Source organism: Ammospiza caudacuta, chromosome 14 (assembly GCF_027887145.1).
Source record: "Ammospiza caudacuta isolate bAmmCau1 chromosome 14, bAmmCau1.pri, whole genome shotgun sequence".
NCBI lineage: Eukaryota > Metazoa > Chordata > Aves > Passeriformes > Passerellidae > Ammospiza > Ammospiza caudacuta.
Window position 1 is genome coordinate 13899423 of NC_080606.1, and position 17574 is coordinate 13916996.

At 47.1% G+C, this 17574-nt stretch overlaps 1 protein-coding gene across 2 annotated transcripts; it reads right to left on the bottom strand.

The window, feature by feature from the left end:
• Positions 1-1948: 1948 nt before the first annotated feature.
• On the bottom strand, positions 1949-17459 carry LOC131563801 (heat shock factor protein 3-like). Of its 2 annotated transcripts, none has more exons than XM_058813955.1 (13): positions 17307-17459; positions 16082-16190; positions 14392-14519; positions 11443-11567; positions 10507-10582; positions 9775-9836; positions 9274-9355; positions 8863-8996; positions 7836-8081; positions 6541-6646; positions 5933-5998; positions 5010-5076; positions 1949-4430 (listed from the first exon to the last, which is right to left on the bottom strand). In XM_058813955.1, the coding sequence occupies exons 1-13, from the start codon at positions 17442-17444 to the stop codon at positions 4099-4101; spliced, it is 1671 nt and encodes a 556-aa protein (XP_058669938.1). In that variant the 5' UTR covers positions 17445-17459; the 3' UTR covers positions 1949-4098. The 2 variants fall into 2 exon arrangements, with proteins under 2 accessions (XP_058669938.1, XP_058669937.1); XM_058813954.1 differs by having other exon boundaries at positions 5927-5998.
• Between the last annotated feature and the right edge of the window lie 115 nt (positions 17460-17574).

A 17574-nucleotide genomic window follows, 5' to 3' on the forward strand; every position in this document is an offset into this window, starting at 1 on the left:
CTGTCCTCACAGTGGCTAATATGGGGTTATGTTTGCATTTGTGCTGAACATGAGGCTGACAATACAGAGATATTTTTGTTATTGCTGATCAGTGTTTACACAGAGCCAAGGCTTTTTCTGCTTTTTGTATGGCCACACTGGTGAGGGGGCTGGGGACACAGGGGAGATGGGGAGGGGACACAGCCAGGACAGGTGACCCCAACTGACCCTGCCACATGATAGCATTGAAAGCTGGGGGGAAGGAGGGGGGACACATGGAGTGATGCGTTTGTCTTCCCAAGCCACCATTACACGTGATGGGGCTCTGCTCTCCTGGAGGTGTCTGAACACCTGCCTGCCCTGGGAAGCAGTGAATGAATCCTTTGTTTTTCCTTGCTTGTGTGCCAGCTTTCACTTTCACTATTAATGTCTTTATCTCAACCCAGGTGTTTTCCAGCTTCTACCTTTCTAATTCTCTCCACAATCTCACTGATGGGAGAGTGAGTGAGTGGCTGTGTGGTGCTTGATTGCTGGCTGGGGTGAAAACACAACAGGAATGTATCACTAGCAGGATCTGGACCAACCAGGAAGCTGAAACTCAAAGTGTGTGACTAAAAAAGATGTGTAGGTATTTTTTCATGTAATTACATTTACCCTGTTGGTTGGGGGGAATAGCGGCAGGAAAAGTTTTATCCTTTATAAAATGCAGCACCAGGCACCTGACTGTGGCAGCAACCCCTGGCTTCTGCTTTGGGCATCTGTGATACCATGATGCTGCTTTTCAAAACAAGAATCTTGTTTTAGGAGACAGCAAAACATTCTGAGCATGGATGGATGAGGTGGCATCACACAGCCCAGGAGAGACAGAGCAAAATCAGTTTTTCTTGTATTCTGGAAAGCTGTTAGCAAGCACACAGGAGATAGGAGCTGATGGCAAGGCTCCCACAGTTGGTGTGGGCAGGGCTGGGTCAGGACAGCGCGAGAGTAGATCTGAAAGGAGCTTGCAAGAGGAACTTGGCACTTTGTCAGTCTGCACCCACCACGCCTGGGAGTGTTCTGTGGATCCCCAACAAGTGAACGATAAGGGAGAGCAATCTTTCCTCCCCAGACACAGAGATAAAGCCAGGAGCCAGGCAGCAGCCACAGGCACTGATGTTGGACAAGGAAGGAAGCTGCTGCTGCAGCGGGGCCCTGCGGTCACAGTGACAAACTGGTGACACCTCAGGCTGCAGAGGGGCAGGGCCCCCACCCAGAATGGCACAGGGGCCTGGCCATGGCCCTCGGGCACAGCCTGGGCAGCAGCTGCACTGGGCTGCAGATTCAGCCAGCTTGTCACAGCAGAGGAGTCTGTCCACAGCTCCACATGGCAACTCCACGGCTGTGTCCTTGTCCCTATCCTGAAGAGCAGCATGTGCTGTATAAGATCCTTTTCCTTGGCAGTGGAAATGATCAACAGCTCCTTACTGCAAGGAAAATCCCACAAAAACTGTAATGCCAGTCACCCTGGGCAGAGTCTGCACAAGGGTGCCAGATCTGGGGTCTGCCTGATGCTACAGATGATCTGGGCTGTTCCATTTCCTTCCTTCCATTTCCATTCACTATCTCCAGTGAATATTTTAATCCATACCTTATGGAGCTGAGGGCCTTTCCTACTGGGGTCTGTGGTGAATAGGTGCAGGTGTGCCCTAAATCTGGTGTATTTTTCAGCACACATGGTATTTTGAGCTTTCACGTAAACTCTTTTGAAAAACCCAGTCCCAGGTGCTGTTCTCCCATGCTCTGGAAACAGGCACCAGGCTTTCCTCATCACCCTCATCCTGAACCAACAGCAGCTGTATCATGAGACCACGCCCCAGGAGCATGAAAGGTCTTAATTCTGAAGAAATCAGTAAACAGGTTTGAGAAACACTGGCACAAACAGGAACACAAAGAATGTACAAGAAACAGTAATCTTTTTGCAATTCTTGAGTTTAATTACTTCAGCATGTGGTTTTTTTTTGTTATTCAGTCTTCCCCTTTCCATTGCAATCTTTCTTAGGAAAGTTGCACAAATACTTTTCCCAGACCTGTACATGAACCAGACACATAGATTTACAAACTTTTTTTTTCTTTTTGCAATTTTTGTAAGCCTTGGTTTCTCAGCTTCTTAAGAGAGAAAGTGTATTAAAAACCCATGATGCACTCAGACCCAATACCTGACAGTGAGCTGCGCTGAGGGGAGATGACTGAGACAGAGGAACAGGACACTAATCCATCACAGAAATTACAGTCCAACCAGTGCAGGGAGTCAGAGGCACAGATCAGCCTCCCAAAGAACTCTGCTGTCTGCACGGTGCTGTCAAACAGCACACCACAAAAGCCTGGTTTTCACTGATTCACTCTTGGCAAAACTCTGGCCTTTGGGAAGGAATTAACAAACCAAACCTGACCTGGGACAGATGCAATATGCTCACCTCCCCCTCTCCCTTCAGCTCATGAACACTTGAGACTATTCAGCCCTTGACCTCAACAAGTCAGTGAAAGAAAGACTGAAGGCTTGAATAAGACAAACTTGACAAAAGGCAATTCAAAAGATGGAAACGAGAAGGGTCACGAGGTAAGAACAGGTACAGAAGCACAGAAATAAAATCACACTGAAGGTGTTACACACTCAGGAGCAGGACCTTCCTCTGCAACTCAGATTTGACAGTGAAGCACAAATCCAATGAAGTTGGGCCAGCACAGGTAACATGCATTATCTAGCAGGCTTCAGAATATCTACCTTGGATTCTCAAATATAGAAGAGCTCAGCACTTATTAGATCAGGAATATTAGAGAGAAAAAAGCCTGCAGGTAGCCTGAATTCCTAAAACTGGAAAAAATTTAATGTAGTTGTGCTGGCAGGTGATATTATCCAAGGGGGTTTCTACCTGCATCCAGGCCTCTTGCAGCCCCAGCTGTCACCTCAGCACAGAGCAGGTTTGTGTGGGCTGGTGGAGCTGTGCCAGGCTTGGAACCAGCACACACCCTGCTGCTCCACTGACACTGGGGCTGGGCTCCACAGGGCAGCTGCTCAGAGAACTTGGGAAACAGTGCCAAAAGAAACTTTGGGGAATGACTTTTTGGTGAAGTAGAATAGTTTGTGTAAATCATTGTCAAAAGACTCAGATGCATCTGGTTGATTTGGCTTTAAGATTCCACGGGCAGAAACTGCAGTGTGAAACCTGAGTCCATACAGGGGCAGGGAACAAAAGCTGCTACCAGCAGAGACACCTTAATGTGAGTCAGTGCAAGGCACCGCAGGGCTCCCCTTCTCATTTCAGGGACAGCTGCTGGCCTTTGCTAAACATGAATCAGTCCTAGTGACTATCTCCAAGGACACACAACCTGTGAACTGGGGGCAGGTTACCCCGGAACTGCCATGCAATGTGCATGAGAAATCAGCACTACACGGGAGGGCAAGCACGTCCTACCACAACTCCTACAATCCAGGGCAATGGATGTGTGCTAGCATGTTAAAAAATAATACTCCACAGTTAAATGTCATTTTCCATAGGAAAAATGTTCCCTAAACCTAGGAGCAAATCTAGGAGTATGAAAGTAATCTAAGCAGATGCAAACAATCGTAGCCAGTAACTATCAAAAAAAGAAATCTCAAATTAAAAACAAAATTTAACAACAACTTAATTTCAAAAAGTAGGCAAGCCACCTATTGAAGCAGACTCTCCAAAGAGTAAAACCCAGGTTTAAAATATTACACACCACATTACTATCCAGCTAATAAAAACAAACACCACCCCCCAACAAAAAAACCCAGCCAAACTTTACAAACAGGATACAAACAGATTTCCTCTTGCAATAAGAATATTGGATAAAAAGTTATGGAATACACTGTGGTATGTTTACAGGGTTGTTGTTCTTCCCCTCTGTCTGGTGCCTTCACTCCACTAGCTCTTGTTGTTGTTGAGCTTGTGTTCAGTTCTCCCAGATGTGCTCCCTGCTTGCAGCAAGAGAACTCCCATTTGTCTGTGCAGAGCAGGGTCCCCAGGAGCAGGTGAGGACCCAGCTCACACTTTTTGCTGCTTCACTCCTTTGATGGTTATTCCATAGCACTAAGCTGGTTACAGATGTTCTATGAGTTCAAGAAATTTCTATCTCAGAGGCCTCATCTATGAAGTTAGCAACAGGACTGAGAAGCAGGAGTGGAAACAGTTTATACTCTCCATTCCCATCTTCTGGGAGGAGAGGTGCATCACCCATTCCCAGAGTGTCCAGAGGCTCGGCCTGGCTTGCTGGAGCTGCAAGTGGCACCACAGTTCCACTGGCTGATGGAGGCTGGAGAGCAGGTTTCTCCTCCAGGGGAGGCAGCAGAAAGTCTTTGGGATCCTCTGCCTTCCCTGCAGCTTCACCTGAAGGCAGCTCTTCAAATAAGGAAAGCAGAGGGTTGGCCCTGTACTGGATCAGCTGCATATCTGAGGGAAAAACAAACAGTTCAAAGTGTTTCACCACCTGAAGGCTCTTATTCAAGGCAAGGAAACCTGGAGAGGTTGCTTCAGACTTGGTGCACAACAGGAAAGCCCAAGCTGGGCTGGGACAAACCCCACACCCCATGGCTGTCAGAGTGAAGCCAATGCCCCTAAGCCTGGAAACATCAGTGCCTGAAGGCCACTCCAAGCCCTGACTCCCACAGCATGCAATGGCAGCACTGCAGGGGAAACCTGAGCAGCTCTGCCTCTGGGTGATCACAGCCTGTGCAGATGTTGCCACAAGGGCATTTGCAAATCTGCTCCTCACTGTGGCACTCGTGTCACGTTTCCATATGAAAAGGGACACAGGATGGGACCCAGGTTTTCAGTGTGAAAAACCTCAGGGCATAGGACGGGCCTTTAAAGAGTGAGGCATAACTTCAAGATCAGTGAAACAGCACACTCTTCACAAAAAGCTTAAGCCCAGACCAAAGGAGCTATTATAGGCTCCAACAATTCCATTTCAAGATACAGTTTGCAAAGAGACTGGAGCTGCCACAGAGCTCAGTGTCCCTTCCTGCCCACCTTTGCTTCCTGCTGTTTCCCTCTCACTTGCTCCCAGACCTTCAGTGCTCTCTGCCAAGTTTGCCATCTGAAACAAAGCAGACAGAGAGTTATGACAGAATGTTTAACAACAACAAAATGGAAGTCTTTACTGACTTTACTGGTGAACAGAATTAGATGTGAAAGGAGGAGGAAAGAGAGATGGAGCAACCAAGCAGTGATCCTGTCACTGCACACAAAAGCCTGCACACAGCAGCTCTCAGAAGGAGGCAGAGTGAAATACAAACTTAATTTACTAAACAAAACAAGTTTCTGACTAGCAAATATTTGTTCTACCTTCCAAACCAGAAGTTTTATTATAATGGGTCTTGTTGGGATAACAGTTAAACACGATTTCATCATGTAATTGAATTCTGCAGGCATTGCTTAAACACAGCTGCATTTTCTATCAGTTGTAGTCAAAGCTCTTCTGACTGGGAAATCCTACTTTAAATATTATTTCAGGACTACAACAAAAATAACACTTGCAGGGCTATTTTTTTAGTAGTATGAATCAATTTTAGGAACTGCACCAAGAGAAGTAAGTTTGTGCTGAACTTCTGTGTATCTTCTGAAGAAATCCCACAGAGCTATGCTCAGAACAACTACAGTATATTGCATTACAGTTTTCATTTAGTACTTTTCTTTTAGTCTTTCTTCAGACAGGCATTCCAAGTGTATGACTGCACTAGGAATGTAGGACTGGAAATTATCATCTTGAGATCCCTCCTAAATTCCAACAAGCCAACATTGATAATTGAAAGCCTGGAGTCAGCTGGATGAGATGAACCAGCAGTGTCACCCTGTGCCACCAACCCTGTTCCCACCCTTGAGCTGCATCAAGCAAGGTTCAACTCCCAGCATCACATTTGTCTCCCCAGCACAGAAGTCAATCTTACTCTTACACTTTCAATACCAGGGGGAGTTTCCATCAAGTTCATATCCAGGGCTGGCAGCTCCGGATTAAATGTCTGAAAATAAAACCAGATCATATGTCAACCAATGAAGTTCTTGAAATAAAACTGCAGAGAACTCCTGAAAGCACTGCAGGACCCAGTGAGCTGCTCCTTCCACTGAAGCACAGGGACAGTGGCACCTCCATGGGCCTTCAGCTGGGAGCTTCAAGCTGTGGCAGTAAACTGAGGTCACAGGAGGAGAAAAGGTCACCCCATCTCCCAGTGATTCCAGGAGTACAGCTAAGTTTCACTCCATATCATCCAAATGGATCAAATACAAGGATGTATGTCAGGATGTGATGGTATGTGATTAGGCTTGAGAAGGGGAAATGAGGCAATTTTTTTCCTTTTTTCCCCTCCCTTCAGTTCTGTAGAACAGACCTGGAAAGACTCCCAGTATTACCTTGTACACTGTGAACACCTATAGATAATTCTATTTGTAACTATTTGCTTTTCAAGATGCTGCTGACTCTTACCCATTACAACATGAACTAAACTAGCAGCATTTCATGGCACAGCCTGAGCAGTATTTCTCAGAACAGTGGGAAGGCACTCACGTCGCTGAAGGCCTCGGCACTGAAGTTGTACTGCTTCCCTGACAGCATTGCCTGGAGCTCTTCAAGGCTGGCATCGATGCAGTTCAGAAAATCCTGAATTTCCTCTCTAAAAACACAGAATGACATAGCACTGTAAGGCACAGCTGGCAGGCAGAGCTTTCTCTTGCTCCACAGGGCAGGTTGGCTACAATCCAGAACAGCCAAATGGATGAAATCACATTCCCACATCACCTTTCACTCCCAGTTCTTTGAGGTACAGGTACAAGGGAAGGCTACCTGAATAGCAAGCACAGCTACAGCTACCAGGTCAAAAAGCAGCTCCTCCTTCCACACCTACTTCCTCCCTCATTTGAGTGCCTGCTGAATGTTCTCAGATCCCAGCATGTGCACCAGTATCTGTGTTTAAACAAAGGTCTGATGGCTTTGCCCTGGGACAATAAATGAAAAGCAAAGGGCTGGAAATATTCTGGGCCTGAAGGAACTCCACCTACTTTGAAACATCAGCTTGTTGCCAAACTGGACACGTTTCCAGGGACAGTGGGAAGGACATGAGGGACAGTGCAGAACCTGAGAGGCACTGCAGGCACAGCGCCCACACCGCATGTCTTGCTGTGCCATGAGGTGCTCCTGTACTGAATTCCCTGCATGAGGAATGGGCAGTTCCAAGGCACTGCCCCACATCCTGCAGTGCCAGGAGGGAAGGTACAGCAGGGCCTTCAGACAAGAGCGCTGGGACATCACCCCAGACCCTCCTACCTGCTGCAGACCACAGCAGAAGAGCTGCAGGAGCAAGGGTTAAAACTCTGTCCTTGGTACAGCTCCCTGCAGCCAGAGAGGGGCAGGAACCCACAGCCTGCACCCCTGATCTGTGTGGTCTGACAGGGCACATGGGAAACAGCTTTGTACAAATGAGGGGCAGAGGAGGAAAGGTACAGTGAGATGACCACCAGGACAATCCACCACCAGGAGCAAAGTGCCCACAATGCCAGCCTGAGATCAGTGCCCTGCACCTGCTGCTTGGCAGCACCTGGCAGTGACAGCAGCGGGCTGACGGGACACACTGACATGCACCGGCAGTCAGGCGCACGTGTCACCATGAAGGTGACAAAGACACTGGCCCTTTCTCAATGTGTGATGCCAACACTTGGCTTTTTCAAAGGTGTAGAGAATTCACTTTGTCAGTGACAATTCAAAAGCTAATTCCTTGTGTTGTGCCAAACAGCACACCCTCCAGAACTCTAACAGCATCCCACGAGGTGACAACAGCGTAACACCTTTCAGAAACAAGTTCATACCTGTCCAGCAAAGGATCATTTTGGTTTCCAGAGCTGCTCTCATTCAAGATGGAGTCAATTACTGACACAGGGTCCTCTGGAGCAGTTGGCTGTGCAGTGTGGAGCTCCACAGCAGCCGTGCCTATTTCACTGGGTTTGCTGACATCGTTTACAGGAATTGATGGGACAGGTTCTGCACAACTTAACTCACTTGGCTGTGATACTTGACAAAGAGGTAAGCCAGGATCTAGAGCTGCCTGTGGCTCTCTAAAATGTGACCCAAACAGAAACAACACAGAGGAGAATGTATCAACTGCATTACTATTCATTTCAGGTTTACTATCTCAAATCTAAGTAAGATTAGGCCAGTCAAGGATTCAAGTAACAAACTGGTTTTTAGAAAAAGCAGCAAAGTGGCAGATGAAGAATCTCTTACTACAGCTTATACAGAGACCATGTATAGAGCAAAATATCTCTTTTTCCCAGGTCAAAAGCAGCAATATAGTATATAGGAATTAGGCAGGAGGGAAACTCCTAACAGACAGACTCTAGAAAGAAAAAGATTACAAATCAGATTCCATATTTTACTCTGGGCATTAACAACTAAACAGTTTTCAGTAAAATCTCTTGCCTTCCCTAGGATATGATTAGTGAGAGCAGTATTGAAACTGGAGTTAAAACTGTACATCTTGATTTGTTAGCAATCTATATACATTTTCGATTATTAGAAACCTATATAAGCATTCAGGTCCCTGTTCAGTTGAAAAGTCAAGTATGTGTTCATTTGTTGAATAGACAGAAAAGCCTCAGCAAATTAAACCTGCAATGCCATCAGCCTGACAGGCCTCCAGGGACTCCTGAAGAGACATGAGCTCTGACAATGACCAATGCTACATGCTGCAGAAGAAAAGCCTACAACAGGCCTGTCTTGCACAAATGGACATTCAGAGAGCCATTCTGTTCCCCAGAACCCAGATGGATCATCAACATTAACAGAACTACCCAGTTATCAACCCAAGCATAAATACTTTATATATTTTGGACATACCTGGCTCTGCCACTTGTGTGTGCCACAGCAAGGAGGCCATTGGTGGCATTTTCCAGGGTGTCAGTGATATCTCGGATTATCAGACCTGTACCATTTCCATCCTCTTCAGCTGCACTATGTTCAGAAAAAGCCATCTGCAGACACAGCACAGAACGAGTAAACCACATGCTCTGACCTTTTCTCATACTGAAGCCCCATTCTCCTTGCAGCTTCTCTTTCCTGTTCACATTTTATCTGTGACCAGTTGCACTGATTTGCACAATTTTACAGCCAGAGCGTTGCTCTAAAGCTGCCCATTACAAAGGGAGAGCATTTGATTACCAAGTTAGGATATTTGTAGCTATGAGGAAGACTGATATCACTGTGTTTCATCCTGTCCAACCCACTGCCTGTGTCCCTGGGGAGACTTACAGCTTGGCCACTCTCCACAGGGATGCGCACATACTGACGGCTGTACTTGGAGGGTGAAGCACCCGCAGCATCCGTGAGAGACCTGAGACAGAGCAGAGCTTTAGTTCATCCTGCCTGCCACAGCAAGAGCTGCAGCACTGCCAAGGACAGGCAGCAATGGCTGTCACTCCTGCCTCCCAAGCAGCCTGGCTTTTGGGATTGTGTGTTGGGCAGGGTACTGCAGGCAGCCTGTCCTACACACACTGTGGTTGGGAAGAAGTCAGTCACATGTGCACATTTTGTGATTTATCATTTCTGATAACTGCGCCCTTTGGAATTGAAAATGTACAGAATATTCCCTTCCCACCTCTTTTAGTGATAATTATATTGTGCTTGACTGAACTTCCATCAGCTTTCTCAAGTTTGAATATAAAAGTGATAAAAATACCTGTCACACAATAGAAGCTGATTTATACCTACAATTCACATCTGGCACTGGTCTGGGACCTATTAAGTAATTACCTTTTTCTTTTGACCCCAACAATATAATTTCCTCGCATCAAACTTAGTATAAATTGAAGAATCTAAAAGGAAAGACAAAAGAAAACCAAAACCAAATGGTCAGCATAGCAATCCTAATAATTAATTATTAATTCAGATTTTACTATAAAATGATTTAGTTACATGACAGAAATGAACAGATATTTTAAAAAAACATTTGCAATTATATTTTAAAGAAGAAAGCAAGAGTTACAAACTGCATAGAAAAATTAGCTCACTTTGCACAGTTGGCTTTTTTTTTTTTTTGAAATGCAATATAGCAGCACAAGTCACTAGAGGATTCCAGACCAGAAACAGCTGAGGAATAAACCAGAGAAAATTTTTTCCAGCGTGCAAACTCCTACAGTTTCTGCGTTCCAAGTTCACTTCTCAAGTGGTCTAAGTGTATCCTGGTCCAAGATCTTTCACAGACTCCATTCCATGTGCCTGCAATCTCTCAAGTTCTGGGCTCCTGTTACCATGCACTGTCTCCACACACTGACATCCTACTATGACTTTTCCTTAGTGCTTTGCTCGTGGTTCTTTACTGTGCTACTTCTGGGACACTCAGGAACTGTGACCATTTTCTTTATGCTGTATTAATACAGCCTGTTCAGCTCTGTGTCATTTGTCATTCTACATAAGCAAAGAATGCCATGAAGTATCACAGAGGCAGGAATAAGGATGGTAGCACTGAAGATGCTGCAATGGTACCTTAGACAGCAGCTTCTGTTGTTGACTGTGCTTCTGCCTTAGAACTGCCACTTCTTTCCACAGGGCCTTATTTTCTCTGCAATGCAGAATAAATCAGAAGACAGAGGATGAACAGAGTTTACTTTATATGCTCTAGTTTTACAGCTTTTAAACTTTTAGAGTACCTTGCAGAACCAATGGCAACATTCCCTCTGTGGATAACTAACCCTCAGTTAATTCGATCCACTAACAAACTCTGGGTTAACTTAACTCCATTTTCCATCAGCAGCATGAAACACTCACTTAAAAAGACACCCTCATCCTCTGCTGCTCCACCAATAATCTTGATCTGAGGTATTCCTTCAAAGCTTCAAAGCTGTTGAATAAGGACTTTGTGTTACACTCAGCCTGTTTCCAAACACTGATAGCCTTGGGACAGATCTAAAGGTGGTGTTCAAAGGGCTTGGCTATTTTTTTTTTTAAGGAACAGAGAGAGAGAAAGGTATCTCCTGGACTCTGGTTGATATCTGCTGGCAAAGCAATGACCTGAATGAATTATCAGTGCCTATATGAAGGGGATCTGAGAGAACAGAGACAAGGATGTGCAAAGTCCACTTCCAGTTGGAAAGAAAACAAAACACCAATTGTCCCTCACTGCATCCAACCCTGTTTGTATTCAAAAAATGAAATGCTTTTATGGACCCAAAAACTACTACAGGTGCTGGCAACCAGAGTGAGATCTCAAGGCAGCCAACGAACACCCAGTCTAAATCTCCAGTCTGTAACTGAAGTACAAAACCAAACAAGATTCAGAATGTTGTGTGGGGTGGAATGGGCACTCTTAGGAAAAAATATGGCTTCACCTGTTTCCAGTTCAAATGAAACCCGTATTTAGCCAATCTCCATCAGATAAAAGCAACACTCAATGCATAAGCACCCCAAAACAGCCGAGTCTACCTCTTCATGTTAGCCAGCCTGACATCCATGTTGTTCTGCTGCTCTCTCATCTCCTGCACCTCAGACAGGACTTTGTGCAAATCTTCTGTGCAGACCTTGAGATCCTCAGTTCTCACTGCAGACACCTGGAATAGGTACACACACTTTACTACAAACAGTGCATGCTCCTTGGTGCAGGGAGAGTGCAGCCAGTCTGCAGGGCAGGACCAGGCCCCATTACAAGATCAGGTAAGGCTGCAATTCTTACATGGCACAAAACACCACAACTGCTACAGGTGACCATCCTTAGGACAGGCTGCACTGTATGAACAAAACAAGATGCCAATGAAAACATGAGATTAGCACTTTGTACCTGGAGAGAGTAGATTCCTGACTGTAATTCACAATAAAAACCACTGACTGTAAAGGGCATTCCCTGGGGGTTCCCTGCCAGGCCTGGTGACAGTTTGCCCTCTAGTGTCACAGAGTGAACACCAGCCAAAAAAACCCCACAGCTGACAGTGGAAGAACAAGATGATCATATTCCTTCTAGGTGTGGGTGAATCTGCCAGCAAAGGAGTAACAAATTTCCAGGAAGTTACCAGGAGATAAAGGTGTCTAGTTAGATGCATTCTACTCAATCTGAAAATTTATCCCACACCAGGTGAATTGCAGAGCCCCCTACTGGTGTTTCCTCTGCTACCTCTCTACTCAGTGACATTCCAAAGTTATGGAGACTTGGCTGCAGCAGGAAGAGTCCAAACCATCCTTCTGCTCACAGCACAATCTGTGAATGCTGCTGCTTCAAACGATGGTGGAATAGCCATCAGAGAGCAAAATGTTCACCATCCCCTTCCTGCACTTCTAAATTAAACATTTTCCAGTTCCTTCACCACCTCTCTCTGCAGCAGAAGCATTGTTGGCTGCAGCACAATTCAGGACTTGGAAAAAGACAGGTCTATAGTGCATCACATGCATATGTCTGAGTGACACATCCAGGTTTTGTGGGCATAATTTTGAACATCATTTTGCCAAATACTGACTATAATTGAGCCACATGGAGTAGTACCAGGTGTCCCTCCCAACCTACAGCCTGCTGGGAGTTTTCTTGTTACTCTGCTAAATTCCAAGGAGGATGTGAAAGCATCTCAGGTGGATTCCATGGGGGAGGTGAAAACACCAATGTGGTATTGGCCTGCTGAGGTGTGAGGTAACTCCTGTGCAGGCTGGCTCACACATCTTGTCTTCCAAAGGGGAGTGGAATGGTCAGAAATGAACCAATGGTGTTATAAACCAACATCCCATCCCTCTGTGCTGGAACAGAACACAGCTATTGTGCAATCACTTCTCAGACATGACTAATTACTTTCTTGACACAATCCCATGGTGCAAAGGATGGACTGAAGGGTCTGACAGTTCTCCTCCCTGTCTGCAGTCTAGATGCTCTGCTGTTTGCTGCAGTTAATAAATTATGCTAATGTACACGGGGTGCATCCCAAATGGAATTCAATGCTGTCTGATTTCTCTTCACATCACCCCTCAGTGGGAAGACAATGAATATTTGTAGGAACTGGATAGAAATTCCAAATGCAGCCAGCTGGCCTCCAAAAAAATTTGGCCAGTATAAATTTTGCCCAAGCACAAGGAACTGCTCTTCACAGTCCCTAACTGGCTAATCAGGGTGTCCAGTCCTTGGGTGCTGAGGCACTGGCACAGGCTGCCCAGGAAAATTTGGCAGTCCCATTCCCATCCCTGCCTGGATGGGGCTTGGAGCACCCTGGTGTAGTGAGAGCTGTCCCAGCCCATGGCAGTGGGTGGAACAAAATGAGCTCTAAGGTGCCAACCCAAACCAGTCTGGTATTCTGTGAACACACACAGGGTGTCTGCACACCAGCAGAGCTAAAAGTGGAAGGGAGGAAGTAAAGCAAGTCCTGCATTCAAACCTGCATTCCAGACAGAGGCTTGAAATACGGTCTAGAGTCAATACTGGAATATGGCCCCATTCCAGGCAGTAGAAGAGCAAGGAAATTAATGACTGCTTTACCAAAAAAATCACTAACATTTTTTGTGCAACAAAGAATATCTCTCACCAACCTATTCAACACTTCACACGAATATCCTTGGCACTGAGCAGAGCTTTTGTCTTTCCATCTAGAACACTCCACCCAGCGCACCGCCCCTGGGGCACATGGTGCCACACCTGACGTCAGGGTGCACCTGCCCTGCCAGGCGTGCAGGCTGGGACACGCTGGGCACACAGCAGGGGGGGACAGGCCCCAGGCAGTGCCACTGCATCGATCCTGGCTCCCAGCAGGGGCAGCTCAGTGAGGAATCAATCCAAACATCATTGTGCCTCTCCAGCCTATGCTGGGCTTTTATTGCCCTGGGCAATGCAGCCACACCTGACAACAGCCTAAAGAAAAGATCCTGCTGTTCAAATGTCAACGTGATGTATCATGATACTCTCTTCCTCAGGATATTATGGGCTGTAATGTGCCAATAGAGGATAAATATCTGTGCAGAAACAGGTCACACAAGGCCTGAACAGACAAAAGAAAAGCAGAGAGTGCTCATAAGGATGTAGCTTAGTGGCAACACAGTTTTGGAGGAGCAATATAATTTAAGCAAACTCATCTAAATGAACTGGTTACTGATATCTCTGCTAATTTTTAATGAGTGCCAAAAGGGAATGTATTTTTTTTTTTTTTCTTATTTTACTTTGTGCCTTTCTTGGATCTGGAGATGCTGACAGAACTGCAGACCATGGTCCTACCCCAGTTCAGAACCAAGAGCAGGGCAGGTTTTGTCTAAGCACTGGCACAAGGAAGCCCAGCCAAGCACTGGCCTGGCACGGTGAGGGAGCTACCTTGGCTCCCATGGTATTTGCTGGCTGTGTTTGGAACACCCATACAAACTCCTGATAAGCCACTTTTTGTTACCAAGTGAAGTAAACATGTGCTTAGACTGTACCTTGCGCTTGATGTTCTCCAGTAAATGTGCCTTCCCTTGCTTGAAGAAAGGGTGCTGGAACTCAATGACTGAGCTTTTCTCTGCTGTAATGATACCATTCTCCAGAGCAATCACCTTCCTGAAACCATCTGTGGAGAGGAAATCAACAAAGCCATTTCTTGCAGTTGAAAGCTGACTTGGAATACATACAGCTTAAGAAAGTCCAATGCTACCAAAACACCCACTGCACTACAGTTACTGGGGGCAGAAACTATGAAAAACAGCCAAGGTAGCCTTCCTGGTGCTCAATGCCAATGATTTCATTGCTCTGATTTTCCCAGCTAGAGGATATGTCCACTGCCTGCCCCTGGCAGGCTGCACAGCAGAGGCCAGCCATGAGCAAACCATCACAGCCACGTAAAAGCCTTCACAACAGTTAGTTAGAAATTAGATTTACTTTGACATCTTCAATAGAATCATGTCCCAGTGGATGCAGAGGAGTGGTACACTTTCCCTTTTATCCCTGACAACCATGGTCTACAGAATAAAGGAAGGCAGAGAAGTTAATTCCTTGCCTGCCCATGCAAACACCTGCAGCAGAGCAGCTTCTACATGCTAGACTGCCTGCACAAAGTAAGGCATTGCCAGTTCTATTTCCATCACTGCTCAAACACCACAGGGTAGAGATGCATGATTCAGCTGACAGACCAATCCACGTCTCTCCTCAGTCAAGGTTTTAACACAATTAATGCACTCCAACTATTATTAGAAAGCCAGGATAGATCCAGCAGGAAAAGCAGGCTGCCACTACATTCTACAGCTACATAGGAATATTTACTTTTTTTCATTTATCCTGGCTACAAGGGAAGAGGTGATTGTTTCTTTGGATTATCCTGTCACTCAAGTGATGGATCTCACAAATACAAGCACAGGACAGGAACAGAAATATCTACCCTCTGCCCAGAGACTAAACAGATGTGCTACAGGTTACAAAACTTACACAGGCATCAGCTAGAGAGATCAGGCAAACCTTCTGGGCAAGGACAGAGAGCTCCTCCCTCTCAGTCTGAAATTCTAACTAAGGCAGCACCTCCCATGCTGTTTGTGCCTCCACCGGTTCCAGAAGCTTCTGCAGTTACTCCTGTTGGTTGCTGCAGCCCTGCATGCTGCACTGTGCCCTTGAGCCACCCTCACTGCACCTCTCTGCCTGGCCACACTGCACATGTGCTGTGCAATGCTGCCACACAATGCTCTCAAGTTGAGCAGAGAAAACATAATGAGAAATGTAGTGCAGGACTGATCTGGTTCCCACACAGCAGAGCAGGCAACAGCAGTGGCAGCCCCAAAATCCAGGCAATTATTTTTTTCACATTCTAGATGTAAGGGTGCACACACAACCTCTTCTCCCTGGGTACACACCTATTTGCTGCAAGAGCAATGCTGGAGCTCAGGGAACCTCACACTACCTCCAGGCACCAGCACATGTTCTTGCAGCTGATACTCTAAAGAACTTGGAGCTAAAACACAAAACCCCAACACTAAACCACGCTCTACTATCAATCTTTTCTTCTGTAAAGCAAACTGAAGTCCAGGGCTTGGGTTTTTAGGGATGAAAAACTTGCCAAGTCCATTTGCTTGTTTAAAGAAATGCAAACCAAAGCCCAGTAGCCATGAACTTGGCAGAGGGAATGCAGAGGAAGCTGATGCTTACACATGTTGAGCTGCCGTATGAAGCTGGAGATATTGTTGTGTTTGAAGTACTTGGGGAGCAGCTCCTTGGCAAATCTCTGCTCATCCAGAATGCAGAAATTCTCGCCATTCTAGGAAACAAGCAGAAGCAACAGTGAATGAATAGCACAGCTTTTCTAAGGTGTTGCTCTTAAGTGAAGATCATAAATCAGCAAAGACTGTTTTGACAGCAGAGAAAAGCAAAAGACTTCACCAAGTGAACAGTCTGTGGGAACACTTGGGGCTGGACTAAAAAGTGTGAGTTCAAAAACACAATTACATAGAACACTTCTATTGAACAGGCAATTCTCTTAAAGCCCTGACACACTGATCTTAATCCAAAGCAAAATTTTTCTAAAAACTCACTCCCTTTGTCCCAAATAAACATAAGCATTGCACAAGCCCAATGGAATTCATGCCACTAAAGAGATTGCATCTCCTTTCATCAGCCTGCCCAGCTCCTGACAAGATTCTTCCATTGTATGTGCTATGTCATCACTAAAAATAACCACGTAACGTTGCTCAGTTACCGAAAGTTCAGACAACACAACCCAGCGGTGACCAGGGGTAAGTGTGACACCAGCAGTGCCAGATTTTTAATATGCCCAAGACCAAACTTCCTGGAAACAGGAAGAGCTTTTTGCATCACTTTTATATTGTTCATGAAGAGAACAAAAATACTGCGTTTCTTTTCATCTTTGTCTTTGTAAAGGGCAAACGGCTGGGAAAAAAATGGAGAAAACCCCTACGGATTTACAAATGACAGGGAACAAAACTAAACACAGTGCGCGTCTGGGTGCCTGGTCAGCGTGTCCGTGCCCTGTGCCCGCGGGGCACATCCGTCCCCGCTCCGGAAGGAAAGCGGGCAGTTAATGGCTCCTGACGGCGTCCTTGCCCCGCTCGGAGCGCTGAGCGGGGATTCGGGGCCGTCCCCGGGGATGTCCCACTGCGCCGGCCCCGCCGCCACCGCGGCCCGCACGTTGCCGGGGGGGCCGGGCAACGGGGGAGGGCCCGGCCACGGCCCCGCGCACGCCGGGCCGCCCGCACCCCCGCGAGGAGGGCGGGGAGGCGGGCTGGGCACGCTCCGGGCAGCCGGGGTCTCTCCGCCGCCGCCGCCCGCCGGGCTCCGCAGCCCCGGCCCGGCGCCCCCACCACCCTCGAGTCCTTCGCGCGGGCCTCCCCGGACCGGGCCCGAGCGGCCGCCTCACCCTGCTCCAGCAGATGACGTCGTCGCTGTCCGGATCCTCCAGCAAGGCCCAGAGCTTGGCCAGGAAGCCGGGCACGGCGCCGGGCCCGGGCGCGCCGGGGGCGGCGGGGCCGCGGGGCAGCGCGGGCGCCTCCCGCATCCTCGGACCGCGACGGGCCGCGCCAGCGGGGACGGGCCGCGCGCCGCCGCGCGACGCACCGGGGGGCGGGGCCGGCTCGCGGAGCAGCCGCTGATTGGCGGGAGCTGCCAAACCCCGCCCCTCGCCCCGG